The sequence below is a fragment of the Salmo trutta genome, chromosome 10 (genome assembly GCF_901001165.1).
Source record: "Salmo trutta chromosome 10, fSalTru1.1, whole genome shotgun sequence".
NCBI lineage: Eukaryota > Metazoa > Chordata > Actinopteri > Salmoniformes > Salmonidae > Salmo > Salmo trutta.
In genome coordinates, this window is record NC_042966.1 from 15,976,121 (window position 1) to 15,993,556 (window position 17,436).

At 44.2% G+C, this 17,436-nt stretch overlaps 1 protein-coding gene across 1 annotated transcript in view; it reads left to right on the top strand.

Annotated features, from left to right (window-relative positions):
• Positions 1-17,436, top strand: part of LOC115200801 (glutamate receptor ionotropic, NMDA 2C-like) — a 124,901-nt gene that overhangs the window by 21,530 nt on the left and 85,935 nt on the right. The window contains exons 2-4 of the mRNA XM_029763931.1: positions 10,913-11,136; positions 11,266-11,402; positions 11,590-11,688. Of these exons, the coding sequence (XP_029619791.1) occupies positions 10,929-11,136; positions 11,266-11,402; positions 11,590-11,688 (444 nt within the window). The 5' untranslated portion in view covers positions 10,913-10,928. The remainder of the gene's footprint in view (positions 1-10,912; positions 11,137-11,265; positions 11,403-11,589; positions 11,689-17,436) is intronic.

Sequence of the window (17,436 nt, forward strand, 5' to 3'; positions counted from 1 at the left end):
TATATCCAAACAGCGACGTTTTGTTCGTGAGTTCTAGACACTATCAGAATGCTTCATCACGGTCTCGAGCATGGCGCATTGGCGTGACAAAAAATGTCTAAATATTCCATTACCGTACTTCGAAGCATGTCAACCGCTGTTTAAAACCAATTTTTATTCCATTTATCTCGTAGAAAAGTGTTAATATTCCGACCGGGAATATGCATTGAGCCTAAACAGCCGAATTAAATTTCTCCTCAGGAGCGAATCGTGCACGCGCCTCATTCAAAGGTCCTCTGAGCCGCCACTTACCAAAGCCGATAATGTGTTTCAGCCTGAGGCTGCCTCGTCAACCTTCAGTTATTTCCCGGGTTCTGAGAGCCTATCGGAGCCCTGGGAATTGTCACGTTACAGCTAAGATCCTTACTTTTCAATAAACAGATGCAAGACGCACGACTCCTTGTCAGACAGGGTACTTCCTGCTTGAAACCTTGTCAGGTTTTTGCCTGCCATAGGAGTTCTGTTATACTCACAGACACCATTCAAACAGTTTTAGAAAATTCAGAGTGTTTTCTATCCAAACCTGAACAATAATATGCATATTCTAGCTTCTGAGTTGGTGTAGGAGGCAGTTAAAAATGGGCACATATTTTTTCCAAAATTCTCAATACTGCCCCCTATCCCAAACAGGTTAAAACAAGTCAAAATCAGGCTCAGTAGTGTGTGTGGCCTCCACGTGCCTGTATGACCTCCCTACAACGCCTGGGCATGCTCCTGATGAGGTGGCGGATGGTCTCCTGAGGGATCTCCTCCCAGACCTGGACTAAAGCATCGAGACATGATGTCCCAGATGAGCTCAATTGGATTCAGGTCTGGAGAATGGGCGGGCCAGTCCATAGCATCAATGCCTTCCTCTTGCAGGAACTGCTGACACAATCCAGCCACATGAGGTCTAGCATTGTCTTGCATTAGGAGGAACCCAGGGCCAACCGCACCAGCATATGGTCTCACAAGGGGTCTGAGGATCTCATCTCGGTACCTAATGGCAGTCAGGCTACCTCTGGCGAGCAGATGGAGGGCTGTGCGGCCCCCAAAGAAATGCCACCCCACACCATGACTGACCCACCGCCAAACTAGTCATGCTGGAGGATGTTGCAGGCAGTAGAACGTTCTCCACGGCGTCTCCAGACTCTGTCACGTCTGTCACATGTGCTCAGTGTGAACCTGCTTTCATCTCTGAAGAGCACAGGGCGCCAGTGGTGAATTTGCCAATCTTGGTGTTCTCTGGCAAATGCCAAACATCCTGCACGGTGTTGGGCTGTAAGCACAACCCCCACCTGTGGACATCGGGCCCCATACCACCCTCATGGAGTCTGTTTCTGACCGTTTGAGCAGACACATACACATTTGTGGCCTGCTGGAGGTCATTTTGCAGGGCTCTGGCAGTGCTCCTCCTGCTCCTCCTTGCACAAAGGCGGAGGTAGCGGTCCTGCTGCTGGGTTGTTGCCCTCCTACGGCCTCCTCCACGTCTCCTGATGTACTGGCCTGTCTCCTGGTAGCGCCTCCATGCTCTGGACACTACGCTGACAGACACAGCAAACCTTCTTGCCACAGCTCGCATTGATGTGCCATCCTAGATGAGCTGCACTACCTGAGCCACTTGTGTGGGTTGTAGACTCCGTCTCATGCTACCACTAGAGTGAAAGCACCGCCAGCATTCAAAAGTGACCAAAACATCAGCCAGGAAGCATAGGAACTGAGAAGTGGTCTGTGGTCACCACCTGCAGAACCACTCCTTTATTGGGGGTGTCTTGCTAATTGCCTATAATTTCCACCTGTTGTCTATTCCACTTGCATAACAGCATGTGACATTTATTGTCAATCAGTGTTGCTTCCTAAGTGGACAGTTTGATTTCACAGAAGTGTGATTGACTTGGAGTTACATTGTGTTATTTAACCTGTTTGGGATAGGGGGCAGTATTTTCACGGCCGGATAAAAAACGTACCCAATTTAATCTGGTTACTACTCCTGCCTAGAAACTAGAATATGGCCATATATTATCACAGGTTAAGTGTGAGATCTAAGAGAGGACATACAAGGATCCATTTACTGCCATAATCCTCTCCACAATAAAGAAAAGGAGGGAGTGACTTGCTCACAGACATTGTGGAGACAAGTCATTGGTTCCCCATTAATCACGCATCCCTTCACATGGTTTAAGAAATAGGTAATGACACATTCCCATGGTTATTGGTTCCAAATAATCCATAGTTATATCCAAATAGCGGCGTTTTGTTCGTGCGTTCAAGACACTATCCGAAGCGTAAATAAGGGTGACGCGCCCGATGCGTTTCGTGACAAAAAAATTCTAAATATTCCATTACCGTACTTCGAAGCATGTCAACCACTGTTTAAAATCAATTTTTATGCTATTTTTCTCGTAAAACAGAGATAATATTCCGACCGGGAGTCGTTGTTTTCGTTCAAAAAGTAATCATGGTGTCGGCTCGTGCACGCGCCTCCAGTCTCATTGTCCTCAGATCGACCACTTACAAAATGCGCTAATGTTTTTCAGCCAGGGCCTGCAAAGCCACCATTCATCGTTCTGGCGCCTTCTGAGAGCCTATTGGAGCGTTAAAAATGTCACGTCATGCCAGAGATCCCCTGTTTTGGTTAGAGATGATCAAGAAGGCCATGAAATGGTCAGAGAGAGCGCTTCCTGTTTTGAATCTTCTCAGGTTTTGGCCTGCCAAATGAGTTTTGTTATACTCACAGACACCATTCAAACAGTTTTAGAAACAGTTTTAGGGTGTTTTCTATCCAAATCTAATTATATGCATATTCTAGTTACTGGGCAGGAGTAGTAACCAGATTAAATTGGGTACGTTTTTTTATCCGGCCGTGCAAATACTGCCCCCTATCCCCAACAGGTTAACAATCAATGCTACGGTTGAGTCGTTGTTCTAAGTACTGTTACTCTCTTCAAATCATCCTGTCCTACACTGCTTTCATCACCACTCTGTGATCATCGACATAGCTGATTAGCCGTCCTCAGGAGACCACTCTTCCAGAACGAGTGCAAGTAAACACACAACTAAGAAGGACATTGTGACCTCTTGTGGACAATCAGAGACTTACACCAGAGAACGAAAGAGAAGGCCATCCGAAATAAGAAGGCCCAATCGAACCCTCCTCACCAAGCGGATTGCTAGGGTCCAACAGAGATACCCGATGAAGACCTTCAACACTTAAATACATGCATTACTTCTTACCCATAAGTGTGGCAGTTCAGGGAAAGGTATAAGGGTTTTTACGGGTGTAGTTCCCAAATGTATCCAAGTGTTGCTTCTCTTTCTCTCTCGCTCTCTCTCTCTCTTTAAATCTCCATCTTGTGTAACAAGTGTCATATTGTCTTAGTCCGCTAGGGACTTGTTGTTATCGTATTAAGTTTCTAATCAGTAACCTATACCGTGTGTGTGTGTGTATCCTATGTTGTCCCTTAGTTTGTTAGTAAATAAATAATCAAATCAATTTGTGTGGTATGGAATGATCAGTGAGTCTCGGGTTTGTGCAGATTTATGAAGTCTACAACGTTCAGAATGAGACTGACATGAGGAAATGATTATTTAGTGACTGTTATGATATCTATATATTTGTCACGCCCTGACCTGAGAGAGACGGTTTATTTCTCTATGTTGTTAGGTCAGGGTGTGGGGTGGGCATTCTATGGTTTATATTTCTGTGTTTTGACCAGGTATGGTTTCCAATCAGAGGCAGCTGCCTATTGTTGTCTCTGATTGCGACCCATACTTAGGCAGCCCTTTTCCCTCCTTGAGTTGTGGGATCTTATTTTTGTACTGCTGTGTAAAGCCTGCAAGACGTGACAGTCGTGTTCCATTGTTTATTATTTTGTTTAAGTGTTCAGAGTTCAAATAAATATCAACATGAACACATACCACGCTGCACCTTGATCTACTCCTTTGGACGATCGTTACAGAAGATCCCACCACCAAAGGACCAAGCAGCGTGGGCAGGATGACTGGACCTGGGAGGAAATCCTGGATGGGGCAGGACCCTGGACAAGGCCTGGGGAGTATCGCATCCGCAAGAGGAGATAGAGGCAGCGAAAGTGGAACGGCAATACTGGGAGGAACAGGCAAGGCAACAACGGAAGTCCAAGAGGCAGTGCCCCAAAACATCTTTTGGGGGGGCACACGGGGAGATTGGCGAAGTCGGGGTTGAGACCTGAGCCAACTCCCCGTGCTTACCGTGGGGAGCGAGTGACCGAGCAAGCACCGTGTTATGCGGTGATGCGACTGTGTCGCCAGTGCGCACTCACAGCCCGGTGCGCTCGGTGCAAGCTCCTCACAGTTGCCGTGCTAGAGTTGGCAGTCAGCCAGGAAGAAGTGTGCCGGCTCAGCGTTCCTGGTCTCCAGTGCGTCTCTTCGGCCCAGGTTATCCTGCGCCAGCTCTACGCATGGTACGCCCCGTTCACCAGCACAAACCAGTTTGTCCTGTGCCAGCGCTCTGCCCTTGCTGGGCTAAAATAACCATCCAGCCAGGACGGGGTGTGCCAGCCCTAAGCTCCAGACCTCCAGTCCGCCTCCACGGCCTAGTATACCCTGTGCCTGCTCTGCACACCCAGTCTCCTGTGCGCCTCCCCAGTCCGGTGAGACCGGTTCCAGCTCCACGTAGGAAGCCTCCAGTGATGATCTGTTGTCCGAAGCCTCCAGTGATGATCCATGGCCCAGAGCCTGTAGTGATAATCCATGGCACGAAGCCTCCAGTGATGATCCATGGCCCGGAGCCTGTAGGGATGATCCATGGCACGAAGCCTCCAGTGATAATCCATGGCCCGGAGCCTGTAGGGATAATCCATGGCAAGAAGCCTGTAGGGATGATCCTTGGCACGGAGCCTGTAGAGATGATCCATGGCACGAAGCCTCCAGTGATAATCCATGGCCCGGAGCCTCCAGTGATGATCCATGGCACAAAGCCTCCAGTGATGATCCATGGCACAGAACCTGTAGTGATGATCCATGGCACGGAGCCTGCAGCGACGGTCCCCAGTCCGGAACCTACAGCGACGCTCTCCAGTTCGGAGCCTCCAGCGACGCTCCCCAGTCCGGAGCCTCCAGCGACGCTACCCAGTCCGGAGCCTCCTGAGACGGTCTGCAGCCCAGAGTCATCAGCAACGGTTTTCAGCCCCGAGTCTTCAGCAACAGTCTGCAGCCCCAAGTCTTCAGCGACGAACTGCAGCCCAGAGTCTTCAGCGGCTGCCTGCAGCCCAGAGTCTTCAGCGGCGGTCGGCAGTTCAGAGCCTCCGGCGATGATCCACGGTCTGGTTCCTCCGGCGACACAGAAGCGGGGGGGGATCAGCGGGCAGTGTAGGGGCTACGCCCCGAACCAGAGCCGCCGCCAATTATAGTTGCCCACCCGGACCCTCCCCTATAGGTTCAGGTTTGCGGCCGGGAGTCCGCACCTTTGGGGGGGTACTGTCACGCCCTGACCTGAGAGAGACGGTTTATTTCTCTATGTTGTTAGGTCAGGGTGTGGGGTGGGCATTCTATGGTTTATATTTCTATGTTTTGACCAGGTATGGTTTCCAATCAGAGGCAGCTGCCTATCGTTGTCTCTGATTGGGAACCATACTTAGGCAGCCCTTTTCCCTCCTTGAGTTGTGGGATCTTATTTTTGTACTGCTGTGTAAAGCCTGCAAGACGTGACGGTCATGTTCCATTGTTTATTATTTTGTGTGTGTTCAGAGTTCAAATAATTATCAAGATGAACACATACCATGCTGCACCTTGGTCTACTCCTTTGGACGATCGTTACAATATTCTTGAGTTAATTTGGGAGACGGTAACTCATTAAACAAACTTCTCCTGTGGTGCCCTAAATTTCTAATGAGTTGTTACATAATTAATTTAATTGAGTATCAATTAAACATAGTTGATTGATAAAATAAATAACAGTCATCAGATTAACAATAGTCACGTCACGACAGCATTGTTGGGAAGGGCTTATAAGTAAGCATTTCGCTGTGTCTACACATGTTGTTTACAAAGCATGTGACAAATACAAATGCATTTTATTTTAACCTTGGCTGTCTGGGCACCAGAAGACTGTGTAAGGCCTCTAAGCTAAAGCCTGGGCATTAACTCTGGGAGCTAATGAATGTCCACGTCTAAGGATTCATGATACGGTAGGTCATCAAACCAACTCGGTTACACTGTATGAAACTGAGGTCTGCAGGGTGAGGTTACACCGTCTACTGTCTGTCTCTAGACATGCTCATATCCTGTCCTATACCTTATCCCACTCTCCCACAAACTTTCTATTGTTTATCTGCTGTGTCCATCACCGCCCAGCCCGGAGTGTAGAGATTATAGTGTTATCAACACATTATAACAGAAAACCATGAAAATAGACAAATTACTTATTTGAAATTTGTGACAGGCACACCAGTACACGATTTTCTTCATAACGACTTCCAACTTGTTGCGGCTAACGTTAGTTTGGTTAACTAGGTGGCTAACAATAGCTAGGCTGGGGGTTAAGGTAGGGGTTAGGGTTAGGTAACACGCTAGCTAAGTAACTAAAGGGTTAGGGTTAGCTAACATGCTAGCTAAATAGCTAGTTAAAAAGTAATAAGAAGTTGCAAAGTTGCTAATTATTTAAAATGCTAAAGTTGTTCATTGTCATTCGAACACACAACATTTGGGTTGCTAGACCTTCGCATTATACACCCACCCATCCTCCCCGACCAATCTCCCTCCTATTGTTTCTGTTTTTATTACGTTTTGGCTGAGACACAAATGCAGACTGTGTTGAAGTAACAATGTTTATTACAGCAACAGGGGCAGGCAAATGACAGGTCAAGGCAGGCAGGGGTCAATAACCCAAAGAAGTGGGGCAAAGGTACAGGATGGCAGTCAGGCTCAGGCCAAGCAGAGGTCTGTAATCCAGAGTAGGGGCAAAGGTACAGGACGGCAGGCAGGCTCAGGGTCAGGGGCAGGCAGAGTGTTCAGGCAGGCAGGCTCAGAGTCAGGACAGGCAAGGGTCAAAACCAGGAGGGTGAGAAAAAGGGAGACTAGGGAAAAGCAGGAGCTGAGAACAAAATGCTGGTTGACTTGACAAACAAGACGAACTGGCAACAGACAAACAGAGAACACAGATATAAGTACCCAGGGGATAAATGGGGAAGATGGGCGACACCTGGACGGGGGTGGAGACAAGCACAAAGGCAGGTGACAGGGTGTGACAGTTTTAAGTAACCTACTACCTTCATCTATGATTGAAATGCACTGTATACAAAATCGTGTGGTGAACATAAGTAATTTCTGTCTGTTTCACAATACTTTTTTATAGTGGGCTGAGTGTATCTGCAACCAGCATCTCTGTTCTCCAGTCAACTCCTCTAACGAACCCACACACTCTCTTTTTTTTCAATTTTCCCTCCCCCTTGTCTGCATTTCTCTCTAATCTTTCTGTTTCTCTATGACTCTCTTTGAATGGTTCTTTCGCCTTCTTGCTATTTTTCTGACATACACTCCCCCCCCCCCCATGTATTTGGCCTCGGGTTGTGACTAGTATCGATCATATGACTGTAAAAACACAATGTATTTTTCAAATGAGAAAGAATGAGACCTTGTCTTCTATTACTGGCCGCCACCTTGCTCACCTCTCACACACACATGCTCACGCCGGCATAAACATATACGGAACGCACACACAGGCATGCATGCGCATTCTTTTGACACATTGTGCATGTTGAAAGCATTTCTTCTTGTCTGTGGGATTTTAAAGTGGACATTGCAAACTAACCAGGCGAAACCTTTGGTGCTTGACAACCTATGCACAATCCCGTTCCTGCTTCACACACTCACACGTTAGCACCCACACGCATGCACACACGCACACACACACACACGCGCTACGCGCTCCCTCCCCCCAAAACCATACACTCTCCTCTGTCAGATGTGCTGTTGGTGTGGTGTGTTTATGCATTGCCGCTGGAAGATGCTATATTGGTCCACTGATACAGGACAAGTAAAGGCCCAGTGCACTACTTAAAAAAAAAGTTACAAAAAATGTTATTGTAGAGGCCTGCAGAGGCCTTAGAGGCCTGCAGCACACTCAGCACCCCTACTTCTTGCGGCTATGTGTCTACGTAGTGACCACTGGTTAATCCATCTGTGTGATCTCTGGTCATCAGAGAGGCCTTCATAATCATCTCACATCCCCCACTTCCTATCTCTTTGTTCCAATACAGACCAAATGACCCAATGTCTCGATGCTGGGATATTGTCGTTTTGGTGTGCAAATGAGGAACGAGACTAAAAAAACAAAATATATTAAGTTCTTAGAATAGAACTGTCATCAGACGTATCCTTTCAACTCTCTTTCAAGCCTCTCTTTTCTAAGGTGATTTTGTCTGTTTCCTTTCATATGACTTCGAATGCTCCTGCCTTTGAAGATGGGTACTATTTTACTCATGTCCCTGCAGTTGTTCAGCACTAGTTATTGTAGACTGTGTCTAAAAGGCCCAGAGTAAAGCCTGTCATCTGACTGAATAACATGGACATGAACAACCTGGACAAGAATTCAATCATTTCATGTACCCTGTCCAATCCCATCAAAAGTCAACAGTCCAAATCTGCATGTACCACTGGATTACTAGACATTTTTTTTAGGACATCCTTATCCAATGAAATGATAAAACTGATATGTACATAGCCTACTGACAGTGTGGGTTAGTACTGAAAGTGAGTGTGTGTGTGCTGACACTGACTGTGTTTAAATGTACGTACTGACTTTGAGTGAGCACGTATCTCACTCAACGTTGTACTGAATAGCCACCACCACTTCCGCTGATCCCCCATGTGGACATTGTATTTTCCTCCACCCACCCCTCAATGGACAATTATCCTGCCCACACCCCAATGGACATCTCTATTCATCATTGTCACAGTTGTAAACATGTATATACTGTATATATATATATTTTTTTATTGTTTCATTCACACGTAGACTGTTGGAGCGTTGAGTTTAAGAATTTCACTGTACACTGCAACGGTATCTGCGACCCTGTACATGTGACCAAAAGATAAATACATCTAATCTAAATGAAATGTTTCTAGATGACATCTTGTAGAAAGGGGCTAGAGACTAAAATGCTAATGTCTGATGGAGGTCAGGCGCTGGTGTCAGTCAGTGGGTGGGTGTGAGATTGCAATGAACAGGGATGGAGAGAGAGAAAAATATATAATACTTAAATGCACTGAAGGATTATGGGTTTCAGGGTCATTCCACAAAATGGGTCAATTTCTGGTAGTTTAATTTAACTTTCTGTCACGATGAGCACATGTTCAATTTACAGGTCCAATGTGGTCGAAATGTCAGGCACTCTTTTCAAACAGCTCTTACACTAAATAAGCATTACCATAATTTTCACAGTATTATTCCAACCTGTGGAAATATATATAAAATGACAAAAAAACAAAAAAAACATTTTTGACTGCACTGGGCCCTTAATGTAATGAACACGATGGGAGACAGAGAGCTGGTTTCAAGCGCAGGGCGCAGCACCTGTTTATTTGTAAAGGACCACAGGAGGAGGCAGATAGCTGGCTCCAGTGGCAGGCAGAAGGTCATACACAGGGGTTCAAAAAGGCAACAGTACAGGCAGGGAAAAGGCTAGTAACATCATCTGGGAGATCAGGAAATAGGTTGATAACAGGAAATCCGAACAGGCAGGGAATAAGGAAAAGGCGTCAGTAGTGAGGCAGGCAAAAAACTATCATACACAGGGGGATTAAATTACAGGCAAAACAGCACTCTGAAAAGAAGTGTGTCACAAAACAAACAATGCCTTACAATGATGGGGTGCAAAGAACTGAACTAAATAGTGTGTGATAATGACATACAGGTGATCAGAATTCAGGTGATTGGGATCTGGAGAGTGAGCTGCGTTCAGGGGATCCATGTTTGAGAGTGTGAGCTGGAAAGTGGGCTGGAAAGTGAGCTGCGTTCAGGGGATCTACGTGCTTGAGAGTGTGAGTTGGAAGCAGACGTTACACTTAATGTTACCCCATCTAAATAAAGACTATAGTAAGTGCCAAATAAAGTAACAGGGTTAACTGTAACAGGTTTAATTGAATCTTAACTCAGCCATAACTCCCATTGTGACAGGGGGAATGGAAGCTTGTGTGCAACAAGGAGGGGAAATTGAATGCAAGCTTCACCCAAAATGTAAATTGGTAAAACATTTTATGCCTGTCTATCTATGGGTAACAGGGTTGACATGTTATGCTCGATGTGCTCAGTTTTCCACCACAAAACACCAGGGAAAAAAGGAATAGTTTCACAATATTAAAGTGAGGGCTCAGTTTGCGTAACAGGGTTGACCATAAAATGAGGGATTTGTATTTTATTTTTATCTATCACTAATCACATTAAATAAATTATAATCTTCAGAAAATACTTTGTCAAAGCAACAAAATAAACAGGGCTTTACAATTATGTGGAAAAATGTGGGTTAGAATCTTCCGAGAAGTCACAGAGAGTGCACAAAGGGACATTAGCAAATGTTTATTCATATAGAAATGTTGGATTTATTGAATTGTCCATGTGGTCTATATTAAAGGGCACTTCATTTAATATAACAGCCTTTTAAAATCCAATACTGGTGCACAATTTCTACTTAAAATATTAAAGGGACGCAAAAGAGAATAGTTTTGTGGAGCGACACATCAATTGTCACAAGACAAAAGCTGCTTGCATGTCTGACTACTGCTCTCCATTTCTCTCCCTCTCCAACCCCCTATCTTTGAACCCTCTGTCCCACCCTCACCTCCTCCCCCTCTCCATATCTCTTTCTCTCCTCCTCTTCCCCCTCTTTCTATTTTTACTCCTCTTACTCCTCTCCAGGCAGTAAGGTGCTGACATGGCTGCTCCTCCAGGACAGCCACCTTCTCCGCGATATCCTCCTCTTTTCCTCCTCCTCCTCTTCCTCTCCTCCCCTCCTCCCCTCCTCTCCCGCCCTCTCATCCCTCATCCCTCTATTAACGTGGCAGTGGTGTTCTGTGGCTCTGCTTACCAGAATGAGGTCAGGGGTCATTTGAGCAGAGAGGACTTCGCTGATCTTCCCCTAGGTATGAACCTGTGAACCAGTTTTGCCACTGTATGTTCTTGACATTAATACTTATGTGCTCTTTACTATGTTCACTTTGGAGTACAACGTTCTTTCTTCTTCTTCTTCTTCTGCTTTTTTGTCTTCTTAGAGGTGAACCCGGTCACTGTTCTGGTTAACGACACCAACCCTCGTGCCCTGCTGACACGTCTCTGTGAAACCATGGCGACAGAGAAACTGCATGGGGTCGTGTTCGAGGACGATGTGGGATCAGGAGCTGGACCTCAGGTCAGTCAATCGATCGATCAATCAATCAATCATGTTAAACAAGGCGAAAGGTTAACTCAGATACTGACCTCTGTCCTTTGGGGATATTGAAAAAACGGGATAAATATGAGATGCCAGATTCCTTGGTAAAAATCCACTATATGTTGTGTGTATGTATTTGACTATCTCCTGGACCTAATAAAAGCAGGTGGCAGAAGTGGCTCAGATCCTAGACTTTCTGTCGACTCAGACAGCTCTGCCCATCGTTGGCATCAGCGGAGGATCTACCGTTGTCATACCTCACAAGGTAAGACAACACATAATACTGTATATATACTCAAGCTACCACACAAATCAAATAACCCTAGCATAACACATAATGTAGTACTAAAACTCCTCTAGACACCACATAATGTGAGACAAATCACCTATACTGTATATCCCTCAAACTCAACCCTGGACCTTGAAGCCAGTTCCACTGCTTCTTTTCAGTCTTTCCCTCTAATCAGAGACTGATTTAGACCTGGGACACCAGGTGGATGCAATTCATTATCTGGTAGAACAGAAAACATCAGTAGTCCGGACCCCGTAGGGTAAGATTTGATACTCTGCTGTACAGGGTACCAATTCAAACACCTACAGACAGCAATGCAACATCACAACACCTCTACAGATATGCTGTTTAACACCAGTCTGTAAATAAATGTGGGTGTTCTGTCTAAACATGCAACACAGGGCATGGATGAGAAATAGAAATATGTCTTCTACCTCATCTCCATCAATCTTAATCAGATAATAGCTGGGAAAGAGTTGTTCTGCTAGGAAACAAGCAGACACATTGAGCTCGATGCTTAGAGTGTAGAGAGATGATCAATCATCAGATCATTTCTGGTTCTGTAGTAGCCTGATCACCACAGTTTCCACTGAATCTCACCCTGTCCTCACTCTCTCTTCTTTATCTTCACTTTGTCCCTCCTCTTGTCCCTAACTCATCCCTCACCCCACTTCAAACTCATCTTCCCACTTTCGCCTACTATTCCTCCTTCTCATCTCTCTCTCTCATCACTCCTTCCTTCCCCTTTTCCTCTCCCCCCTCCCCTCACCCAAGAGATGTGAGGCACTAACACCTGTCATCAACACCCTGTATTTATAGTACTGACAGTAGCACTCACACACATATAGTACAGATGCACACACACACACACACACACACACACACACACACACACACACATACTCCCTCTCAAATCAAATCACATTTTATTGGCCACATGCACATGGTTAGCAGATGTTATTGCGAGTGTAGCAAAATGCTTGTGCTTCTAGTTCCGACAGTGCAGTAATATCTAACAGTAATCTAACAATTCCACAACAACTACCTAATACCTGTACACACAGATCTAAGTAAAGGGATGGAATAAGAATATATACCTCTCTCACTCACGTGCACATGCCTAGCCTGGTGTTCAGATTTAGCAGGGAATTAGTAAAGAGTGGTCGAATGCGTAGACGTCAATGAATAGAGCAGAAGTCAATGAATAGAGCAGCGCAGTGTTTCTTCCTATCCAAACAATTTACCACATCGTTTAAAACCAGTGATGCTCCCAAGATGGTGCTCTGCCCTGGTCTGAAGCCTGACTGATGCACATTTAGAATAGATTATGGAAGTTAAGAAATAGCTTAACCGAGCATTAATCAAGGACTCCAAATGTTTTTCTAGGCAAGAAGGTTTAGAAATAGAGCGATAATTAATAAGGTCACAAGGGTCACCACCTTGCCGAAGACCAAAACTAAGAAAAGCGTCGCAAAATGTCGTAATATATGCAGGAACAGTTCCGAACTGTTTCAGATGGGAAGCGTGAGGACGTCTTAAGTCATCCCTGTGATCGTGTCTGGTGGCTCGTATCTCTGTATTTTAACAATGAAGTAAGGCATGGTGGAAGTTTGTGCAAGAGTGCTTTAGAAACAAAAAGAGAGCAGTGTGTCGATTTACAAGAGAGGGCCAGCCTACTTTCTGATATAAGATGCAATGATGTGTACTGAACCTGTCACCCGTAATAAAGCTAAGTGTGTTGTGGTAAACTGTATCTAATGGTTTCAGTGCAGTGGCAGCTGCATTCATATAAATGGTGTGATCTATTTCTAAAGAAGAGGCCCATTTTTATTCCCAACTTCTTAACTAACTCATCCATATGCTTTTTAGAAGATAACTTTTCATCAATTCAGATGCCCAGATATTTATCAGAAAAAACAAAGGATATTAAGTTATCTGCATTAAGTATACATTTCTGTTAATTCAAATGCTTTCTGCAAAGCAACAAAGGCAGATTGCAGCTCTGAAAAAGCCTGGTCAACCATGGGGGCAATAGCATACACAACAATGTCATCTGCGTACAGGTGTACGTTACAATTCTTTGCAGATAGACCAATATTTATATAGACTGTAAAAAGTACAGGACCTAAAATCGACCCGTTTAGGTTGTTTTATTTTTTATTTAACCCTATTTTACCAGGTAAGTTGACTGAGAACACATTCTCATTTTACAGCAACGACCTGGGGAATAGTTACAGGGAACAGGAGGGGGATGAAGGAGTCAATTGGAAGTTTGGAAGTTGGGAATAATTAAGTGGCCATGATGGTATGAGGGCACATCTGCGGTGGAAGGTGGCCGAGCTACAGTGTGTCACAGGACTCGTCTGAAGGTAACCCATACAAATGAATGGAAGTATGGAGGTAGTTTTGTGCCAACAAATATTTCCTAATTCCTTATGATTTCTTTGATGACTGTCTTCTTTGTCATTTATTAAGGTGTTATTCAATGCATTTCTATGTCTTGTAGTAGTAAAGGCCAAATTCAATATTTTATCAAACATTTTTTTATATACATTTTTTAGACCTAAAGGGATCTTAAAATTCTAAATAAAATAGCTAAATGATCCATGGTATGATCATCTTAAAATTATTCCATATGTCAGCTTAGTAAAACCTTACCCTGATTAAATGCATCACTTATCTCTCTTTTTTCAGTAATGTGTCGGACAGAACTTGCTTAGGCAGAGAGTGGGTGGATCCCTGTTACAAACAAATACATATTTTGGCATAGGGCTACATTTATGATCAAAAACACAAACTTTTTGGGGATCGTGACACTTAGAGAACATGATGCCACAAGTGTTGATATCGCATACAGTACCAGTCAAAAGTTTGGACACACCTACTCATTCAAGGGTTTTTCTTTATTTTACTATTTTCGTCATTGTAGAATAATAGTGAAGACATCAAAACTATGAAATAACACATATAGAATCATGTAGTAACCAAAAAAGTATTAAACAAATCAAAATATATTTGAGATTCTTCAAAGTAGCCACCATTTGCCTTCATGACAGCTTTTCACACTCCTGAAATTCTCTCAATCAGCTTCATTAGGTAGTCACCTGGAATGCATTTCAATTAACAGGTGTGCCTTGTTAAAAGTACATTTGTGGAATTTCTTTCCATCTTAATGCGCTTGAGACAATCAGTTGTGTTGTGACAAGGTAGGGGTAGTATACAGAAGATAGCCCTGTTTGGTAAAAGACCAAGTCCATATCAAGGCAAGAACAGTTCAAATGAACAAAGAGAAACGACAGTCCATCATTACTTTAAGACATGAAGGTCAGTCAATCCGGAAAATGTTAAGAACTTTGAAAGAAACTTCAAGTGCAGTCGCAAAAACCATCAAACTCTATGATGAAACTGGCTCTCATGAGGACCACTACAGGAAAGGAAGACCCAGAGTTACTTCTGCTGCAGAGGATATCTTCATTGGCGTTACCAGCCTCAGAAATTGCAGCCCAAATAAATGCTTCAGAGACTTCAAGTAACAGACACATCTCAACATCAACTGTTCAGAGGAGACTGTGTGAATCAGGTCTTCATGGTCAAATTGCTGTAAAGAAACCATTACCAAAAGACACCAATAAGAAGAAGAGACTTGCTTGGGCCAAGAAACACGAGCAATGGACATTAGACCTGTGGAAATCTGTCTGATTAGTCCAAATTTGAGATTTTTGGTTGTAATTTTTGGTTCAGTGTCTTTGTGAGACGCAGGGTAGGTGAATGGATGATCTCCGCATGTGTGGTTCCCACTGTGCAGCATGGAGGAGGAGGTGTGATGGTGCTTTGCTTTTCAAACTTAACCAGCATGGCTACCACAGTATTTTGCAGCAATATGCCATCCCATCTGGTTTGCGCTTAGTGGGACTATCAATTTTTTTACAACAGGATAATGACCCAAAACACACCTGCAGGCTGTGTAAGGGTTATTTGACCAAGAAGGAGAGTGATGGAGTGCTGCATCAGATGACCTGGCCTCCACAATCACCCGACCTCAACCCAATTGAGATGGTTTGGGATGAGTTGGACCGAAGAGTAAAGGAAAAGCAGACAAGTGCTCAGCATATGTGGGAACTCCTTCAAGACTGTTGGAAAACTATTCCAGGTGAAGCTGGTTGAGAGAATGCCCAGAGTGTGCAAAGCTGTCATCAAGGCAAAGGGTTACTACTTTGAAGAATCTCAAATATAAAATATATTTTGATTTGTTCAACACTTTTTTGGTTACTACATGATTTTGTTATTTCATAGTTTTAATGTCTTCCCTCTTATTCTACAATGTAGAAAATAGTCAAAATAAATAAAAACCTTTGAATGAGTAGGTGTTCTAAAACTTTTGACCGGTAGTGTAGTAGCTACCCCTCCCCCCTTTTCGGTATATTTCACCTGAAATTTTTGAGCCAGGTCTCCGTGAGAACCAGAATATCAGGGCTTGTGTCTATACTCAGACATCAAGAAGGTCCATCTTTGACATCAAGCTTTGCACGTTTATGTGTAACAGCCCAAGCATTATAAATGCTTTGAAAACAGAGGGGGTATCCATAGTTATGGTATTTTAAATAATAGTACTGGGCGAGTTGACCACCGTGGGCTTCCCATTTGGGCTAACAGTAACAGAGCTAACAGTGGAATTTAAATGTATGTGCACAGGAATATTACTGACAACAATACTGGGAATATAGATATCTGTAGTAGTACAATGATAATGCTGTGAAATAGTGGGAATGTGAATAAGTACCTGAACAGGGGTTGGGCTGTTGTTGAGTCAATGTTTTAGATAGAAATGCATCAAACACAAAGACGTGATGGAGCTATTGAGAGACAGTGATTGATTGAGTGGAAATAAATCAGTCATAATCTGGTGTCTATATGAAGCTGTAGCCTACTGACAGAAGTCAGTCCTTCAGTTCACTCGAGTACAGGCTTAACTGAATGAATAACAAAGACAGAATGCAATATGACACTTTATTAAACAGTTTGGGGAATGACCTCGCTTCCGAGGTAAGATCCTCGGAGACAGATGATGTGATGGCAGGTAGCAAGCACTATGCTGGGCTGATGGCATCGAGTGAGTGTGTGTGTGTGTGTCTGTGCACTTGTGTGCGCGCGCGTGTGTGTGACACAGTCAGCTAGTGGTCTCTCAGAGCTCTGCCACTCTATTAAACACTTAATTAGACCCTTTAGGAGGTAGAGACTCCCTACTGCCCCTGTCACTCTCTCATCTATTACGCTCTCCCTGTTCTACTCCCCCTCTTTCTCCATCTCTCCTCCACTCTGTTTTTCTCTCTCTCTCTGTTTCTCCCTCTCCTCTCCACCACTCGCTTTCTCTCACACTCTCTCGCTATCCACTCTCTTTTTCTATTTCTCTCCTCCACTCTCTCTCTCCCTTTCTCTTTTCCTCAATCCCTCGCTATCTCTTTCTTTCTATATCCCCCCACCTCTCTCCATCTCACACTTGCGGATAGCTGATAGCCTGCGAGTGAGTATTTGGCTCTATCTGTAATTAGAGTATAGATGACCCTTGTCTCTTCTTTATAATGGTCTAATTGACAGCTTGTTAAAGACTCTGAGAGATGAGTCACTCGCTGACACACAATCAGCCCTGGCTCTTCAAACGAAGGTATGGCTTTGAGACATCTAAAATGTCTTAGAAAAAATTGTGCTATCTAGAACCTCAAA